General features: G+C 43.3%; 1 protein-coding gene across 1 annotated transcript; it reads right to left on the bottom strand.

The window, feature by feature from the left end:
* Positions 1-11,730: 11,730 nt before the first annotated feature.
* On the bottom strand, positions 11,731-17,420 carry LOC136461352 (glucan endo-1,3-beta-glucosidase GV-like). The gene is made up of 2 exons (XM_066460684.1): positions 17,399-17,420; positions 11,731-12,686 (listed from the first exon to the last, which is right to left on the bottom strand). The coding sequence occupies exon 2, from the start codon at positions 12,586-12,588 to the stop codon at positions 11,731-11,733; it is 858 nt and encodes a 285-aa protein (XP_066316781.1). The 5' UTR covers positions 12,589-12,686; positions 17,399-17,420.
* Between the last annotated feature and the right edge of the window lie 1,317 nt (positions 17,421-18,737).

Raw genomic sequence — 18,737 nt, 5'->3', positions numbered from 1 at the left:
TGGTAGCAATTTCTCCCCCTACATATGTGCTAAGAGTTTGGATTATAGCTTGCACATATGTTAGATAGGAAATATAGGAGTCAATTTCTACCAAATGATGCTAAGGTATAAGAGATGGACCTTTGAAGCGTGATACCAATCAGAGTGCACCAATATACCATCCTTAGCATCATTAGTAACTAGATATACACAAAAACTAGAATACCCCATGAGATCAACATTAAAAGCAAGGGTCTAGTTTTCATAATGTGAGCATGAGTCTAGTTACTTTAGCCTATGCATGCTAGTTTTTCATTTCATCATTCAAATCTATAACTAGCATACACCACACAAGCATGAATATTAAAATTAAGAACTTGTAACATGCAAGCAAATATATGAAATGTTCATTCAAATGCATCATACAAGTTTATGAGCTTGCTCCCCCTACTTGTGTGCTCAAAATTTTAATTGATCATCCCTTTCCTTTATTATATCTCTCCCCTAACACTCATATCTTTGTTTCTCTCCCCCTTGTCAACAATTAGCACAAAAGGTGAGCTCAAATTATGGATAGGTTGGGGTGACACTATGTGAAATAAGGATCATTTTTCCAATTTGGTTCAATCTAGATTACTTGCAAAAGATATTTAACTCGGTTTGATCCAAGGACAAGCTTCTTCACACCTCCAAATAAGGGTTATCTTGTACCATATTGAGTTAAACACTTATAGCCCATTTTCTAAATCAAACACTAGGTTTACAAGCCCACAAACATGTCATATGCTACCACTAGATCATTTCAAACATATAAGCAATAGTGGTACCATACAAGTATCAAATTCATTTGATTTTCATGAATGAGCCTAGTATATGATAGAAATGACTAGATGCACTAAACAATTCCTTAGCAATGGATGGATGACATGTCAATCAACTTTACCTTGCTTTGCTCGAAGGAGAGGCATGTCATATAATGGGGGTGCATCAACACATATTGGAGAAGTCAAGTATGTTCAATTCATTCCTTAGCTTGCAAAACCTCTTCTCATCAAGTGGCTTGGTGAATATGTCGGCAAGTTGATCTTCGGTACCTACACTCTCTATGCAAATGTCCCCTTTTTGTTGGTGATCTCTTATGAAGTGATGATGGACATCTATATGCTTTGTTCTTGAGTGTTGAACCGGATTGTTGGTGAGCTTCACGACACTTTCATTGTCACATAGCAATGGCACTTGCTTGAACTTGATTCCAAAGTCACTCAAAGTAGCCTTCATCCAAAGTAATTGAGCACAACAACTACTGGCCAAAATATACTCTGCTTCAGCGGTTGAAAGTGCTACACTATTTTGCTTCTTTGATGACCAAGACACAAGTGATCTTCCCAATAGTTGACATGTGCCCGATGTGCTCTTTCTCTCAACTTTGCATCCCGCATAATCGGAATCCGAATATCGAATCAACTCAAAACTTGCTCCTTTGGGATACCATAATCCAACATGTTGTGTATGCTTCAAGTACCTCAGTATTCTCTTTGTTGCCTTCAAATAACTTTCTCTTGGTGAGGCTTGAAATCTTGCACACATGCATACACTAAACATCACATCCGGCCTTGATGCGGTCACATAGAGTAGACTTCCAATCATAGACCGATACATCTTTTGATCTACCATATTGCCACTAGCATCACTATCCAAGCTTCCACTTGTCCCCATTGGTGTACAAATAGCTTTACTCTCATCCATTTCAAACTTCTTGAGCATGTCCTTGATATACTTGCCTTGACTCACAAATGTGTCATTCTTCATTTGCTTGATTTGAAGACCAAGGAAGTAACTAAGTTCTCCAATCATAGACATCTCAAACTCACTTGCCGTCATCTTGCCAAACTCCTCACAAAATTCTTGATTTGTTGATCCAAAAATGATATCATCAACATAGATTTGCATTACAAACAAGTCATTTTTAAGCTTCTTGGTGAAGAGAGTGGTGTCAACCTTTCCCATCTTAAATCCCTTAGAGAGTAGGAAATCCCTCAATCTCTCATACCATGCTCTAGGTGCTTGTTTCAATCCATACAAAGCCTTTCTCAACTTGAACACATGGTTGGGTTTCTTTTCATCTTTAAAACCGGGAGGTTGCTCAACATACACAAGCTCATTGATGTACCCATTGAGAAATGCACTTTTCACATCCATTTAGTACAACTTGATGTTGTGGGCACAAGCATAAGCTAACAAGATCCTAATTGCTTCCAATCTTGCAACCGGAGTATATGTTTCTCCAAAGTCAAGACCTTCAACTTGAGTGTAACATTGAGCCACTAATCTTGCTTTGTTCCTTATTACTATCCCATCTTGATCTTTCTTGTTCCGAAAGACCCACTTAGTTCCAATCACATTATGACCCTTAGGCCTCTCAACTAAATCACATACATGATTTCTTGTGAAGTTGTTTAGCTCTTCATGCATAACATTGATCCAATCAACATCCCTCAAAGCTTCATCTATCTTCTTAGGTTCAATGGATGACACAAATGAGAAATGCTCACAAAATAAAGCCAATCTTGATCTTGTGTTGCACATCTCTTGAAATATCACCAATGATAGTGTCCAATGAATGATCTCTTGCAACATTGGTTGGTTGAAGCACTTGCACTTGATTGCTAGCATTTGATTGATCACTTGGTTGAGATGATGAACTAGCCATTTGTTGATCTTGCACATTGCCATCACTAGTGCTTGCTTGGATTTGATCATGAGAACCACTAGCTTGCACATATGAGTTAGAGAGCACTTGATTCTTGTCATCTTCAACATCAATCACCTCTCTAGGCCTTATCTCACCAATGTCCATGTTCTTCATTGCATTGACCAATTGAGTGCCTCTTACATCATCTAGATTCTCATCTTCCTCTTGGGAACCATTTGTTTCATCAAACTCCACATCATGAACCTCCTCAAGAGTACCACTAGCTAAATTCCAAACTCTATAAGCCTTGCTAGTAGTGGAGTAACCAAGCAAGAAACCTTCATCACATTTCTTTTCAAACTTGCTCAATCTAGTGCCTTTCTTCAATATATAGCATTTACAACAAAAAACCTGAAAGTATGCTATGTTGGGCTTTCTTCCATTTAATAGCTCATAAGGTGTCTTCTCCATCATGGGGTGACAATAGAGTCGGTTGCTATAGTAGCAAGCCATGTTGATTGCTTCGGCCCAAAATGAATGACTCACATTGTACTCACTCAACATTGATCTTGCCATATCAATCAAGGTTCTATTCTTTCTTTCAACTAGCCCATTTAATTGAGGAGTATACTTGGCCGAGAATTGATGTCTAATTCTAAATTCATCACACAACTCATCAACTCTAGTGTTCTTGAATTCACTACCATTGTCACTTCTAACTTTCTTGATTATGGTTTGAAACTCATTGTGAATGCCGTTGACAAATGATTTGAAAGTTGCAAACACATCACTCTTATCAACAAGAAAGAACACCCATGTGTATCTAGTGAAATCATCCACAATCACAAATCTATATTTGTTTCCACCAATGCTAGTGTATGTGGTTGGTTCAAACAAGTCCATGTGCATCAACTCAAATGCCTTAGATGTGCTCATTATGCTCTTCTTAGGATGTGTATTACCAACTTGCTTTCTGGCTTGACATGCACTACATAGCTTATCCTTCTCAAATGTAACATCTTTCAAGCCTCTAACTAAGTCATGCTTAATCAATTTGTTCAATTGTTTCATTCCAACATGACCAAGTCTTCTATGCCATAACCAACCCATGCTAGACTTAGTGATCAAACATGTTGATAATTGAGCTTCTCTAGCATTGAAATCAACTAAGTATAGATTCTCATATCTAAATCCTTTGAATATCAAGTTAGAGCCATCTACACTTATGATCTCTATATCATCCACACCAAATATGCACTTGAATCCAAGATCACACAATTAAGCTACCGATAATAAGTTAAAGTTCAAGCTCTCTACTAGTAGCACATTGGAAATGCTCAAGTCATTGGATATTGCAATCTTACCAAGCCCTTTGACCTTACCTTTGCCATTGTCACCAAATGTGATACTATCAATCCCATTGCTCTTGCTTTTATTGATTGAATTGAACATTCTTATCACTGGTCATGTGTTGTGTGCACCCACTATCAAGCACCCAATGCCTTCCTCCGGCTTTATAATTTACCTACAAAAGAAGATCAATTCTTTTTAGGTATCCAAACTTGCTTGGGTCCTTGTAGGTTAGTCACCAAGGTCTTTGGTACCCAAATGGCCTTCTTTGGGCTCACAATTGGTGTACCAATGAACTTAGCCTTCACACCATTGGCACCCTTATAAAGCATGTAACAAGAATCAAATTTGATTGAGGATACATTAGGTAGCTTGTTTTTGTTAGTCTTGCAATTTTGCTCTATATGCCCAACTTGCTTGCATCTATTGCAAAACCAACCATTGCCCTTCATAAAGCTAGCTTTGGGAGTGACAAAGGCCACCATGCCTTTCTTGGGGGTATAGCCTAATCCCTCTTTGTTGAGAGAAAACCTTTGGCTACCCAAGCACTTTAGCAAGCGGGCATCTCCACCATAGGCATTGCCTAAGGCACGAGTGAGCTCATTCACCTCCTTCTTGAGGGTTTCATTTTCCATCATTAGTGATTTTTCATTCATAGGTGGAGTGGTAATGGTTGTGCTACAAGAAGTGTTAGTGGGAGCAATAATAGTGGGTTCATGAAAAGATTCATCAATAAGATCACATGTTAGTCCCACATCACATGTTACTATCACTTGCTCCTTCTTGGCTTCCTCCTTCTTGACTTACTCAATGAGAGAGGAGTGAGCCTTTTCAAGCTTAGAGTAAGCTTTGCCAAGCTTCTCACGGGCATCCACTAGCCCCTCATGAGTGGCATTGAGCTCATCAAAGGATTGCTCAAGAAATTTTACTTTCTTATGCAATTCTTTGCACTCCTTTCTCTTCATCTCATTGCAAGCATACACTTGCTCACACATGTCCAAGAGCTCCTCCTTGGAGTACTCCTCATCATCATCATCATCATCATCATTATCATTCCTACAAGAGTCACTTTCACATTCATCATCATCACTCTCATCATATTTTACCTTGGTAGGCTTTGTCATGAGGCATGTTGATGGAGTGTCGAAGATGGAGGGCTTGTCATTGATGGCGATGCTTGCTAGTGCTCTCTTGATAGACTTCTTGCCATCATCACTAGAGTCATCACTATCCGATGAGCCATCACTATCCCAAGTGACTACATAGCCTCCACCCTTATTCTTCTTTTGGAAGGTCATTCTCTTCTCCTTCTTTTCTTTCTTATCCTCCTTGTGTTTCTTTTTCTCATCCTCATCATTGTCACTATTGTATGGACAATTTGCTACTAAATGATCGGGGCTCTTGCAATTGTAGCATCTTCTCACATACTCTTTCTTCTTGGTGTGATTTCTTCTCTTTCTTGCACCATAGCCCTTCTTCTTCATGAACTTGCCCATCTTGCGCACAAAGAGAGCCATAGCCTCATCATCAATATCACTTAGATCTTCATCATCACTTGATTCTTTCTTGGATTTGCCCTTGTTTTTGTATGATGATGAACTAGCCTTGAATGCTATGCTTTTCTTCTTCTTATCCTCTTCTTCCTTCTTGTCCTCCTTGTCATCACCCTCCCTTTCCACACGGTATGTCTCTTGTGTCATGACATCACCTAGTACTTGGTTGGGGGTAATGTCCTTCAATCCTCCTCTTATGATGAGCAATCTTAACATCTCAAATCTTGGAGGTAAGCACATCAAGAATCGATGGGAGACATCATCATCCTTGATCTTCTCTCCTAATACCTTCAAGTCGTTGACAATGACTTGCAATCGATGGAACATCTCTGGAATGCTCTCATCTTCCTTCATCTTGAAGCTTGTCAATTTATCCTTGAGGATATACAACTTGGCACTCTTCACCGCCGGTGTGCCCTCATATGTTTTCTCCAATCTCTTCCACACCTCTTTGCTCTATCACAATCCATGATTTTCTCAAACACCTTGGAATCAATGACATTGTATATGGTGTTGAGAGCCATTGTATTGCATTGCTTGTTGATCTTATCTTGATTGGTTGGATCATCAGGATCAATGATAGCATAGTCATTTTCGGTCACTTCCCATACTTGATCATTGATTGAACCAAGATACATCCTCATCTTTCTCTTCCAATAACCATAGCATGTGCCATCAAAGAACGGTGGTTTGCCCCCCACATGGTTGAACACAACTTGAGCCATAATTTGACACCGAGGTTGTTAAGCCTATAATCAAACGGTGACCACGGCTCTGATACCACTTGAAAGGTCCTAATATGGCTAGAGGGGGGTGAATAGCCTATTTAAAAATCTACAAATCAACTAGAGCAATTTGATTAGTATGACAAATAGCGTAATGCAAACTTGCTCTAGCTCTACAAGGGTTGCAAGCCACCTATCCAACAATTCTAGTTGCAATGATTACTTAGGCACCCAAACTTGCTATGTAACTACTCACTAAGAGCTCAACTAGATGAATGTGAATAAAAAAGCAAGCTCTCAGTTCTAATTACACTAAAGAGCTTGTATCAATTAGTTTGCAAGAATGTAAATAAGTGAGTAGGATGATTATACCACCGTGTAGGGAATGAACCAATCACAAGATGAAGATTATGCCAATCACTGGGAGAATGCAAATGACAAGAGACAATTGATTTTTCTCCCGAGGTTCACGTGCTTGCCAACACGCTAGTCCCCGTTGTGTCGACCAACACTTGGTGGTTCGGCGGCTAAGAGGTGTTCCACAAACCTCGTCCACACGATAGGACACCGCAAGAACCAACCCACCTTGACCGGACCCAGACCAGCATCTGGTGCAATACCCTAGGTACTGTGCCGACCGACCAGTTCGACCGGACGCACGCTGCCAGCGTCTGGTGCTTTCAGACCCAGCGTCCGATCAGTTGACCGACGCCAGCGTCTTCGCGACCAACTCGTTTTCACTTCTAACTTCTTCACCCTTGCTCTAATGTGCCAACCACCAAGTGTATTACCTTGTGCACATGTGTTAGCATATTCTCACAAATGTTTTCAAGGGTGTTAGCACTCCACTAGATCCTAAATGCATATGCAATGAGTTAGAGCATCTAGTGGCACTTTGATAACTGCATTTCGATACGAGTTTCACTCCTATTAATAGTACGACTATCTATCCAAAATGTGATCACACTCACTAAGTGTCTTGATCACTAAAACAAAATGGCTCCTACATTTTATACCTTTGCCTTCAGCCTTTTGTTTTTCTCTTTCTTCTTTTCCAAGTTTAAGCATTTGACCATCACCATGCCATCACCATTGTCATGATCTTTGCCATTGCTTCATCACTTGGAGTAGTGTTACCTATCTCATAATCATCTTGATAAACTAGGTTAGCACTTAGGGTTTCATCAATTATCAACCAAACTAGAGCTTTCAATTAGCTTGATGGATTTGTAGCAAATGGTCAAGAAGGCAAGGTGTGTAAATTATTAAAGTCATTATACGGCCTAAAACAAGCTCCTAAGCAATGGCATGAGAAGTTCAAAAAAACTTTAATATCTGCTGGCTTTGTTGTGAATGAAGCTGACAAATGTGTATTCTATCTAAAAATTTTGAGATGAAAGATTTGGGAGAGGCTGATGTTATTCTTAATATCAAGCTTCTAAGAGAAGGTGATGGTGGGGTAACTCTGTTACAAACCCACTATGTGGAAAAGGTGCTGCGTCGCTTTGGATTCAGTAACTGTGCACCTACTTCTACACCTTATGACCCTAGCGTGCTATTGAGGAAAAATTAGAGAATAGCAAGTGATCAGTTGAGATATTCCTAGATCATTGGTTCACTCATATATCGTGCTAGTGCAACAAGGCCTGACATCTCATTTGCTATATGCAAGCTGAGCCGGTTTGTGTCAAACCCAAGAGATGATCACTGGCGAGCTCTTGAGAGAGTGATGCGCTACCTAAAAGGGACCATGAGCTATGGTATTTGTTATACCGGACATCCGAAAGTGCTAGAAGGCTATTGTGATGCCAACTGGATTTCTGATGTTCATGAGCTTTATGCCACAAGTGGATATGTGTTTTCGCTTAGAGGTGGTGCTGTTTCCTAGAAGTCTTGCAAGCAGACTATCTTAACGAAGTCTACAATGGAAGCAGAACTCACAGCATTAGACACTGCTGGATCTAAGGCTGAGTGGCTTCGTGATCTCCTTATGGATTTACCGGTTGTTGAGAAACCCATACCGGCTATTTCTATAAACTGCGATAACCAGACTGTGATTACAAAGGTTAACAGTTCCAAGGATAACATGAAGTCCACAAGACATGTTAAGAGACGACTAAAATCTGTCAGAAAATTGAGAAACTCTAGACTAATAGCGTTGGACTATGTCCACACGTCTAACAATCTAGCAGATCAATTCACTAAGGGTCTATCACGCAATGTGATAGAAAGTGCATCAAGAGAGATGTGTTTGAGACCCACTTAAAATTTACTATAGTGGTAACCTGTTCTATGTGATCGAAGATCCCGTGAAGTAGGACGATGAAACAAGCTAGTAGTAAATTATGAGGAAAGATCCTTAGTAAGACTCATTTCTGATGCATATCTTTCCTTTCTGTAAGGCTGGCTGGCTTTTGCCTTAATGCGTTCCAAGTGGCTTGTCAAAGCAAAGATGTTGTCCTACAGAATATCTTTTGATGAACACACCTATGAGTCAGACTGCTGGTCACAGTCTATGAGATTTGGGTGATCTCTAAATACTCATGAAAGGCACAGAAGTATGACTTATATGCTTCAAATAGAGAGGATGCCTTTTGTTGTCCAGTATCAGCTAAGGACTTTAGTGACATTCACCTCACACAAAACTATCAATTCAAGGCTTAGTCCACTGTTTAGTTGTGACTGAGTGAAACTATTGTTTTAGATGGATGTTCAACTTAACTGTCTTCATCGAAACACTGGTATATAAAAGAAATGTGGTTCTGAGACTACTTTGTTACAAACCCTAGAGTTTGGTGGGGATTGTTGGATATAATATGGGCTTGGCCCATATAATATTTAATAAATCAAATAAAACTCTATGGTACGTAACATTAAGTGTTGTATGGCTTAATACCATACGTGATTTTGACTGAACGCTAACTCAGCTTATATGGTTGGAAATTATTCATCTAAATTGAGAAGCTGAGAAAAGATAAAGGCGTGCCACGCGCGCGCGCGCGCCGCCGCCGCCGCCGGCCGGGCCGGGCCGTGGCCGTGGGCATGGGCCGGGCCGGGCCGGGCGGCGAGCGGGCGTGGCCAGTCTTTTGCCACTTAATCCACATAACAACGGGAGTTACTCCCTTTGATGGTGGAGGTGAACTGATGGCGGCAGTTACCGTCCTTTCCGCTTCCGTCTCCTGAGATTCTCCGCTGTCTCTCTCCTCTCCGTCGCACCCATATATCCGAGTCCTCCGTCAGTCCAAAAAAAGGTCCTTCCGGCAACCACTCCCAAGAGAATCATAGATCAGTAGCTTCCTGACTTCCCCGTCCAGTAACTCTGCGCGCACGGAGTAGCGGGAGAGCAGGTGCCTCCGGAACCCTCGTCCGCCTGAGAACCCTGCACGGGGTGAGCGGCGATTAGGTTTTTGGGGAGCGATCCGCGACTGCTCGTCCACGTACATCTTCTTCCCGGTGATTGTCTGCAGAACGTCAAGGCGTCTTCTTCCGTCTTCTTCCTGGTGATCCGTTCGTGGGACTGCACTGCGAACATCCTCCTGCATCGACTGTGGTCCACGACTTCGAGCAATGCACTATGTCGACTAGTGCGAATGGAGCCTCCGATGCTCTCGGCATGGGACCCTCCGCTGGATACTGTCTAATCTCTGTGATTTCTGTACTTTGTGTTTTTACTGTATTCACCAGTATGTCATCTCTGCATGTTGTAGTGTTCATAAAAAATATACACATGCACATATATGTCGTCACAAACCTGCTGATGTTATTTTTCTGGATTAAACTGATAATGAAATTACCTAAATTCCTAACATATCCCACAGCCATTATCATTGAATTGTTTCCTTACATTTTTCTGTTTTTATGACTCCTTTTTTTTCTATCCTTCAGACGCCATGGCACAAGAAAACGGTTCCAAGTTTTCACTGTTAAAGTATCTGCAACTCAAGTTTTTGGTGTCGGTGGAAGATCTCACTAACCTTCTGTCCTTGGCCTCTTTCCTGAGTGCTGCTCCTTTCGTTGAAAATTTAGAGATACATGTAAGTACTGTAATGGTTTACTTCCTTGCAAATATAACTTGTTGTATTTCGTACTTTATTAGTGGCATTTATAAGTCAAAAAATGCATTGTCATTTTCTCTTAATGAAAAACGGGTAATGGCCCGATCGCGAAAAAAAATGCATTGTCACTATCAAGGTTTGCTTTCGTTTAATAAATTTGTCAAACTGCACATGTATACAACTTTGGTTATTTCCACATAAATTATCAGAATATTTTAAAGTTGGTGAACCTTGGATTACAACCGTTGCTGACATATTCTTTTTTTTTCCTCCTAAAATGTTGCAGTTTGCTATTTGTACCCTCCCACATGGCTCAGAGCTTATCAGGAGGCTTCCAGGTTCTACACATAGCTATCTAAAGAACCTTAGTATCACTGGATTTGCAGGGTGCATCGGTCAAGTTGAATTGTTGTTACACATTGTAGAAAATGCCCCTAACCTTGAGGCTTTGACTATTGACCGAGCTAATCACTACGGTAATAATGAAGAGTATGTAAGGCAATCAAGATCCAAGGCACTAGACATTGCTAGGAGACACCTGGATGGGAGGTTATCAGAAAATACAAAGGTTTCTATAACGTAGGACGATGTGCCTGAAAAGGAAGCCTGCTAATGTTGTCGATGGCCTCTCAAGTTATTGTTCCAACCTTCTAAGATAACTTATATATTTTAAAAAGGAGAGAATATTAGCTCTAAACTATTGCAGAGTTGGGCTGGGATGCGCTGTCCCACACTCGCACAACAAGCTCAATGAAGGCCCTTTTTTCGGCCCTGCCTGGCCCGAACCTGGCCCGGCACGCAAAATGCTCAGGTCTAATGAAGGGTAAGCCTTGTTGCTTGTTAGGCACCGCTTTGACTCCAAGCCCCGAGTTCTACCTGATGGAAGATTCCTTTCAATCAGATGATCAGAACATGCATATTTGCACGCAGAATCATTCTCGTATGCAGATCACGTTCATACACATATGTATAATACATAAATACACAACTTTAGTATTTTATTAAAATCATAAAAAGATTTGTAAATATTAACGTGACAGCATAGACCTTAGTACATTGACAATTGACAAAGCAGCATTATTCATCACTGAATCTTCGATCTGCCCCCTCAAATCTGAATCGACATGTAATTAGGCCCTGTTTAGTTGCACCCCAAAATGCCAAATTTTTCAAGATTCTCCGTCACATCGAATCTTTGGACGCATGCATGAAGCATTAAATATAAATAAAAAATAAAACTAATTACACAGTTTAGATGAAATCCACGAGACGAATCTTTTAAGCCTAATTAGACTATAATTGGACACTAATTGCCAAATAACAACGAAAACGTTACAGTAGTGTTTTGCCAAAAATTTTGGCATCCAAACTGGCCCTTACTTCGGGAACGTGACGGGGTAGACAGGCTGCTTGTCCGGGCAGAACAGCCCAAATTTCCTCTCCGTTGCATCCCCCGGCTTCTGGTTTTCATTGAACATGGCGAACACGTACGTCTCCAGCACCCCGGGCCTCTTGGGCGTTCCTCTGTACACGTGGTCGATGAGCCCCTGGTTGTACGTCCGCGCGTTGTCCACGCTCGCCGCGAACCCACCGGCCGACGGCCAGCCGCTCTCCGACACGACGACCCTGACGCCGGGCGCCCCGGCCTTCTCCAGCGCCGCGTAGATGGCGTCCACCATGGCGTCGAACAGGTTCGTGTACACCAGCCCGTTGCCGCCGTCGCTCACCGTCGTCCCCCCCGGCTGGAACGTGGCGTAGCCGAGGCTGATGTCGCCCGGGCTGCCCCTGTACGCGAAGTAGGGGTACACGTTAGCGAGCATCGGCGACCCGGTGTCGGCCAGGAACCGCGCGACGGGCACCATGTGCTGATCGACGTCGGGGTGGAACACGCCACTGGAGGGCGGGAACGTGTTCGTGAACACGTCCGTCTTCACCGCCGTGGACACCCTGACCACGCCGGAGAGCCCCGCAGCGGCGAGGGCGGCGTGCACGTTCCGCATGGCCGGGAGGATGAGCCCCGCGTCTCCTGCGCCCACCTCGTTGCCCACTGCGATGTACTCGATGACCACGTCCGGATAGTAGGCTTGCACGTTGGCCTGGACCCAGGCGGCCGCGGCGGCGGTGCTGCTGGCGAGGTCGCGGACCGCGTCGACGCCGCCCACGTCGAGGATGAGGCCGATGTCGCTGCGGCGGAGCGCGGCCAGGGCGCCGTGGTCCGGGGAGTAGATGCGCATGGCGTGGATGTTGTGGGACTTGTAGAGCTGCACCACGTCCGCGTGCGACGGCAGGTTGTCGCCGAGCCAGCCGTAGCAGACACCGTGCACGCCTGCAGCTAGCAAGAGATCAGGCCTTGATCGAATATAATGTGAACGAAATCAAAATGGCATGCATGCAGATGGTAAGCTTGAGAACTGAGAGAAGAACGTAATTAACCAAGAAATGAGAAAAGAAAACCACACCTTCCATTTGCTCAAAATGAGTTACTACTAGCAATGGACTTTTTTGCTCAAATGTGTAGATCACTTGCATGCTTTGGTACCGACGCCTAGCGGGCCTGATAGTGGGTGCCCCTGCCCCTAAAAGATGACGTGTACTCACCCTCGTTACAAATTATAAGTTCTTTTAATTTTTTTAAATAATTTTTGTTATATATCTAGACATAACATATATCTAAATATATAGCAATAAAAAAGGTCTAAATAAATTATAATTTAGAACGGAGGAAGTACTAGCGATGTGTATTCAATTTGGTCCGTGTATATCTGTGAGGGCCGAAGAACGGTTAAAAGATATGGGTCTGTTTGAACTCTCAGTCAAACCCAAAGTCTAAACAATCTCACAAATTCCGCCGTTGGTATAAAAGATACAAGCATAGCAAATCCTAATCAATTGGTTCCTCGTCTTGCCTCCCGGTTACATTTTGGACATTTCAACCAAAACTCATTAAAACCTGAATTTTTGACTGGTCAACAAAAGCAAAAGTCAATGTAATCCAAAAATCACCCATTTCGTTGGATTTTGGCATTTGACATCATGTAAATCCCACAACCCTGGGTACTACTTCAACATTTGTTTAAGAAAATTATGGACTCCTCGTAAAAAAAATTATACTAATACTACTTGTCGGATACCGTGAGAAGGGGTACCCTAAGCAAGATCCAAAAAACGACTGCTTAGACTTCGTAAAAATCGAGACCAGCTAAACGCTGCTGGCCTCGGCCGATTCTCCGACTCGCCCGAGGCCCCCTCGCCGCTGACCTCGGGCGACCCCCTACCAAAGGCCTCGGCCGACCCCCTCTCTCGTCGCAGGCCTCGGCTGGGCCACCGATCCTCCGTCTCGCGCGAGGCGGGCTCGGCAGCACTCCGCTGCCTCTTCCTCCTCCCGTCCCTCTGACAAAACGTCGTGTCACATCAACTCAGCCGGCTGCTGTCCCTGACAACAGCCGCACGCCCGGCCCAGTACAGCAGAATGGCCGATGGGACAGGAGGCAGGACTGGGCAGGGGTTACCCGCCACTGTACTAACCACCGTAACGCCCATACCTCACTATGCTGCCAACTCCTGCACCGAGGACAATGCAGCGTGGGGAGCCACATCTGGGCTACTGTGGCCTCGGAATCAGTACCCAGGGCCAATAACTCCACCAAGGCCTCGACAGTTTGCTTCACGAGCTCGGCAGCCTAAGGGTCCATGACCACCGAGCCCCCCACGATGGCTCGGCCTCGGCATCGGCAGAGCTGCTGCTCCCTACGACGTCATTTCACGACAACCAGCACGTCGCCCGCCATGTCCTGCATCAAGCCGTACTGGAGTCCCACGACGCACAAGACCGAGTATGACCAGCGTGACACTTCCGCACGTCCCGTCAAGGCGCTCGACCACTCCGACAAAACACACGACGGCACAGTACAGCGAAGTGGCAGACCAGACGTCCGTCACGTCAGCATCCTGCCATCCACGACGGGACTGTGCAGGGGTTACCGGCTACTGTGCTGCCTAAACTCCTGCACCGAGGACGAACACGACGTGGGGAGTCAGAACCGGGTTCCTGTGACCTCGGGACCAGCAAACCGACCGCTCCGCCCCGCTCGAGACCCCCGATAGGCCTCGGACGAACTAACCGAGTTCCGCCTCGCCCGAGGCTCCCGGTAGGGCCTCGGGCGAACTGGCCATGTTCCGCCTCGCCCGAGGCTGGGCTCGTTCCGCAACCTCGTCGCCTCCGCCTCAAAAGTCACTCTGGCAGGCTATCGCATCCAATTAATGCGCCCAGCTGCCCCCACTACGTAAGCCACGATCGGCAGTACGCCGCGACAGGAGCGACAGGACAACGGTCAAGTCGCCTTTTTACCATCCCTTACTGACAATGCATGGTACCGTATCCTGTATACGCACGTTCCGCACTGTTCCGCCTAAATCCTATCGACGATGGCCGCCCAGGCCTCACATTGCCACCTGCTAAAGGCCTCGGCACAGCAGGCCTCAGCACGGTAGGCCTCGGCACGGTAGGTCTCGGCCTCAGCACGGTAGGTCTCGGCCTCAGCACGGCAGGTCTCGGCACAGCCTACTACAGCAGCCACCAGACCTCGGCGCTTCACCAAGTCAACAGAAGTACAGGAGCGCAGCATGTCGCCAGCATTAAAGACCATACTGACTAGACGTCGACGGGAACTCCCACGACGCCATGCTGCTCCAGGGAGCGGAATACGTGCGGAATACGTCAGCAAATAGTAGCTTTTTCATGTACCTCTGACTCCCTCCTTGTGACTATAAAAGGAGGTAGCCAGGGCCATTTCTAGGGGAGAAAAAGGAGAACGAACACACCGATAGAACGACACACCTCTACGCTGCTTGGGAACAACGTCTCAAGCAGCCCGCACCACCCTCGCTGAGACCTGGGGCTATCCCCCTCTCTCGCCTAGCTTGTAACCCCCTATCACAAGCACTCCGGTGCAAGGAATACAAGACCGATCTCTAAGACTGGACGTAGGGCCTCGATTGCCCGAACCAGTATAAACCTTGTGTCTCTTTGCATCACCATCCGGGATTAGGGGCACGCAGCACAAATTCACTCGTTGGTTGAGGGACCCCCGGTTCCGAAACACCGACACTACTGATTAGCAGTCTGTTCGTTTCGGCTGAAACGATCGTGGACATAAGCCAGAAGTACTGCTGGCTGGTTTGGTGTGAAAGAAAAATACTGTTGTAGCTTATAATCCACGATCATATAAGCCGAAACAAACATGCTGTAGGTTTGATTTTGTGCTATGTTGGCGGGAGAAACGAGATGCAAGCTGCAAATTTACAGCACAGCACATGGCTTCAACAAACTTGCAGCCTGTTCGGGAGGCCGTATCGTATCGTGGATTATTTACTGCTGTCTGGTTTGGTGTGAGAGAAAAACACTGTTCCCGGCTGGAAATTTACGATCGTTTACGAGCAAGCGAACAGGCCGTTGGATAGAGAATGAAAAGAAAGATGTGAGTCAAGTATTAATGATACATTACAAATTTATAGCCAACTATTATATGAGTAACTAATTTGGCTATTAAGTTATTGGCATGAGATGATATGACAATAGAATAAAGTCTACAGTTAGATCTATTATTAGCCGTGCTCTCTGAGTAGTCAGAGATGCAGAGGCTAACGGAGTGCTCTGTACGTGTGCATCTTTTGTCCGCCTGGTATTTCCCAACGTGACCAACTAAAATTTAAGCAAGTTTTAGCAGGTCGAATACATGTCATGTGCCTGCAGGAATCTTACCAGCCCATGCATGTTCCGCTTCCGCTTTAGAAAAATGATGCAGCTAGAAGGTCAAATGTATGATAAATCACTATATTATTCCCTTTGCAAGTAGGAACAATTTTTATACAAATATAGTTTACTACGGAATCGATGCCATGTGTTGATCTAAAAGATGAAATCTCTCACTGACCCAATTGAATGATTGATCAATCACACCAGTACAGAAAAGATTTTATTATCCAAAGCGGGCGGGCTTGGCGTCCGCCTCCGGTGGCAGGGCCGCCAGCCGAGCACCCGTCTCAGTTAATGCTTACAGAGGCACGTAGCATAAGGCGTCCGCCTCCGTTAATGCTATATTAACGGAGGCGGTCGCCATAACCGTTAATCCATTAATCAAGGCGGACAATTTAAGACATCCACCTCCGTTAATCGATTATTTTCAAAGACGGACGTTCCAAGCGTCCGCCTCCGTAAATCAATTTACGTATAAGACATCCACCTTAGTTAATTATTGTAACAAAAAATAACAATTCATAAATTTTTTATATGAATTTGGATGAAGACAAACTTTATATTAAAATTGTAGCTCTCGACAAGATCTACAACTTTGCAGTTGAAAAGTTTTTGAATTAAAACTGTTTAGGATCCAAAATATTATTGTAAGTGCACAGATTTTAAAATTTGAAATTTAAAATTATCAAACATTCTCGGATGTTGACATGGTCTATACAAAAGTTATAGTTCTCAACAGAATCTACAACTTTATAGTTGAAACGTTTTTAATTTGAAGATGTTTAGAGTCCAAAATATGGGTTCAAGGTTATAGATTTTGAAATTTAAAATTAAGAATTCGTAAACAATCTCAAATGTTCACATAGTTAATATCAAAGTTCTAGTGGCCGACCTGATCTACATGTTTGATAGGAGTATTGATAAGTTTTTGATTTAAAGTCATCTAGAGTCTTAAATATGTGTTTGAAATTCATATGTTTTGAGACTCAATTTTTAAATTTTTTCAAACTATCTCCGATGGAGTTAGATATACCAAAGTTGTAGTACTTGACAAGATTTAAAACTTTGTTGTTAACAATTTTTTCATTTGAGTTCATTTAGTAGCCAAAATATCCAATATAAGGTTATGAAATATTGATATAAAAATATAGCATGTTATATATAATCATAAATGGTTGTGTGGTATAGTGGTAGAGAGGTGTTGCTGTTGAATAGCAGTCCGTGGTTCGGCTCTCCAAAGTCACGGAGGCAAGCATGTTAAGGCGCCCGCCTTGGTTAATGGGATTAACGGAGGTGAGCGAGCAAAGCAACTGCCAACCGCCTTCATAGGTATCTATTAACATAGGCCTCTGTTTGTAGGCGGCTGGGATGCCCGCCTCTATTAATAAAATCCGTTCGCCTCCGTTAAACATTGTGCAGTAGTGTCACATGAGCATGGAGACCTAATTCGTTCATGTAAGGATCAAGACTTGGAGGCTGATTGATAATGCGACAATCCTCGTGCTTTTTGTTTCTGCATGTACTCAAATGTTCACATAGTTAATATCAAAGTTCTAGTGGCCGACCTGATCTACATGTTTGATATTGACAAGTTTTTTATTTAAAGTCATCTAGAGTCTCAAATATGTGTTTAAAATTCATATGTTTTGAGACTCATTTTTTTGAATGTTTCAAACTATCTCTAATGGAGCTAGATACATTATATACCAAAGTTGTAGTACTTGACAAGATTTAAAACTTTGTTGTTAACAGTTTTTTCATTTGAGTTCATTTAATAGCCAAACTAGAATACATATTTGTGGAACTTTCTAGAATGGTGAGCATACATGAGATATATTTGTGTTGTTTAATAGTGAAAACTAGAATACTCCCTCCGTTCAGAAAAAAAAAACACTTCTAGCTTTGAATCTGGACACGCGTCGTGTCCAGGTTTAAAGCTAGAATTACGTTTTTTTTCTAGACGGAGAGAGTACTCTAGGTCTAGATAATCTTGTAGAGTAAAAAATATCTAAGAAATGGATAAGTATCAAGAAAAAATATAGAATTTTTTTGCAATACTATAATAACCATGAGAAGTTATAAATAGGTGTGTTCAACTCATATTCATATCAAGTCACCATAAATAATAGAGAGTCGTCGTGAGAGTCACCTTATTTATTTTATTTTTAGTATGCCAAGATTGTCATGTTTCTACTGGACACTATATATGAATGTACATAAGTCATACGTATTAACGAGTTGTTAAAAATATTTATAATGTCATATATTTTATGAACATTTATTTATTAGATATAGCTATAAATAAATTAAAAACGTTATGTACACCTAATGTTATAAAATTGTGTCTGCCATTATTTCGCACAATCCAAATCGAAATTCTGACAACCCAAGTAAGACCGGCGGAGATGTGGTACGCAAGAATAGCCGGTATCAAGAACGCCGGGGAGAATCGCTTGCGCGTTGGACTCACTGGCATGATGGCCTGCTACGCCTAGTTCTTGACGGCATCATCGCCCGCTTCCTACTCTGTGCTCGGAGGATTGACGACGTAGAGAATGCACACCCCTAGAGCATCGCTGAGATTGAGCACGGCCTGGTGATGTGTGATGGTGCGAATCCGCAACGCCT

This window comes from Miscanthus floridulus, chromosome 6, assembly GCF_019320115.1.
Source record: "Miscanthus floridulus cultivar M001 chromosome 6, ASM1932011v1, whole genome shotgun sequence".
NCBI lineage: Eukaryota > Viridiplantae > Streptophyta > Magnoliopsida > Poales > Poaceae > Miscanthus > Miscanthus floridulus.
This window is presented reverse-complemented; position numbering and strand designations above follow the sequence as displayed.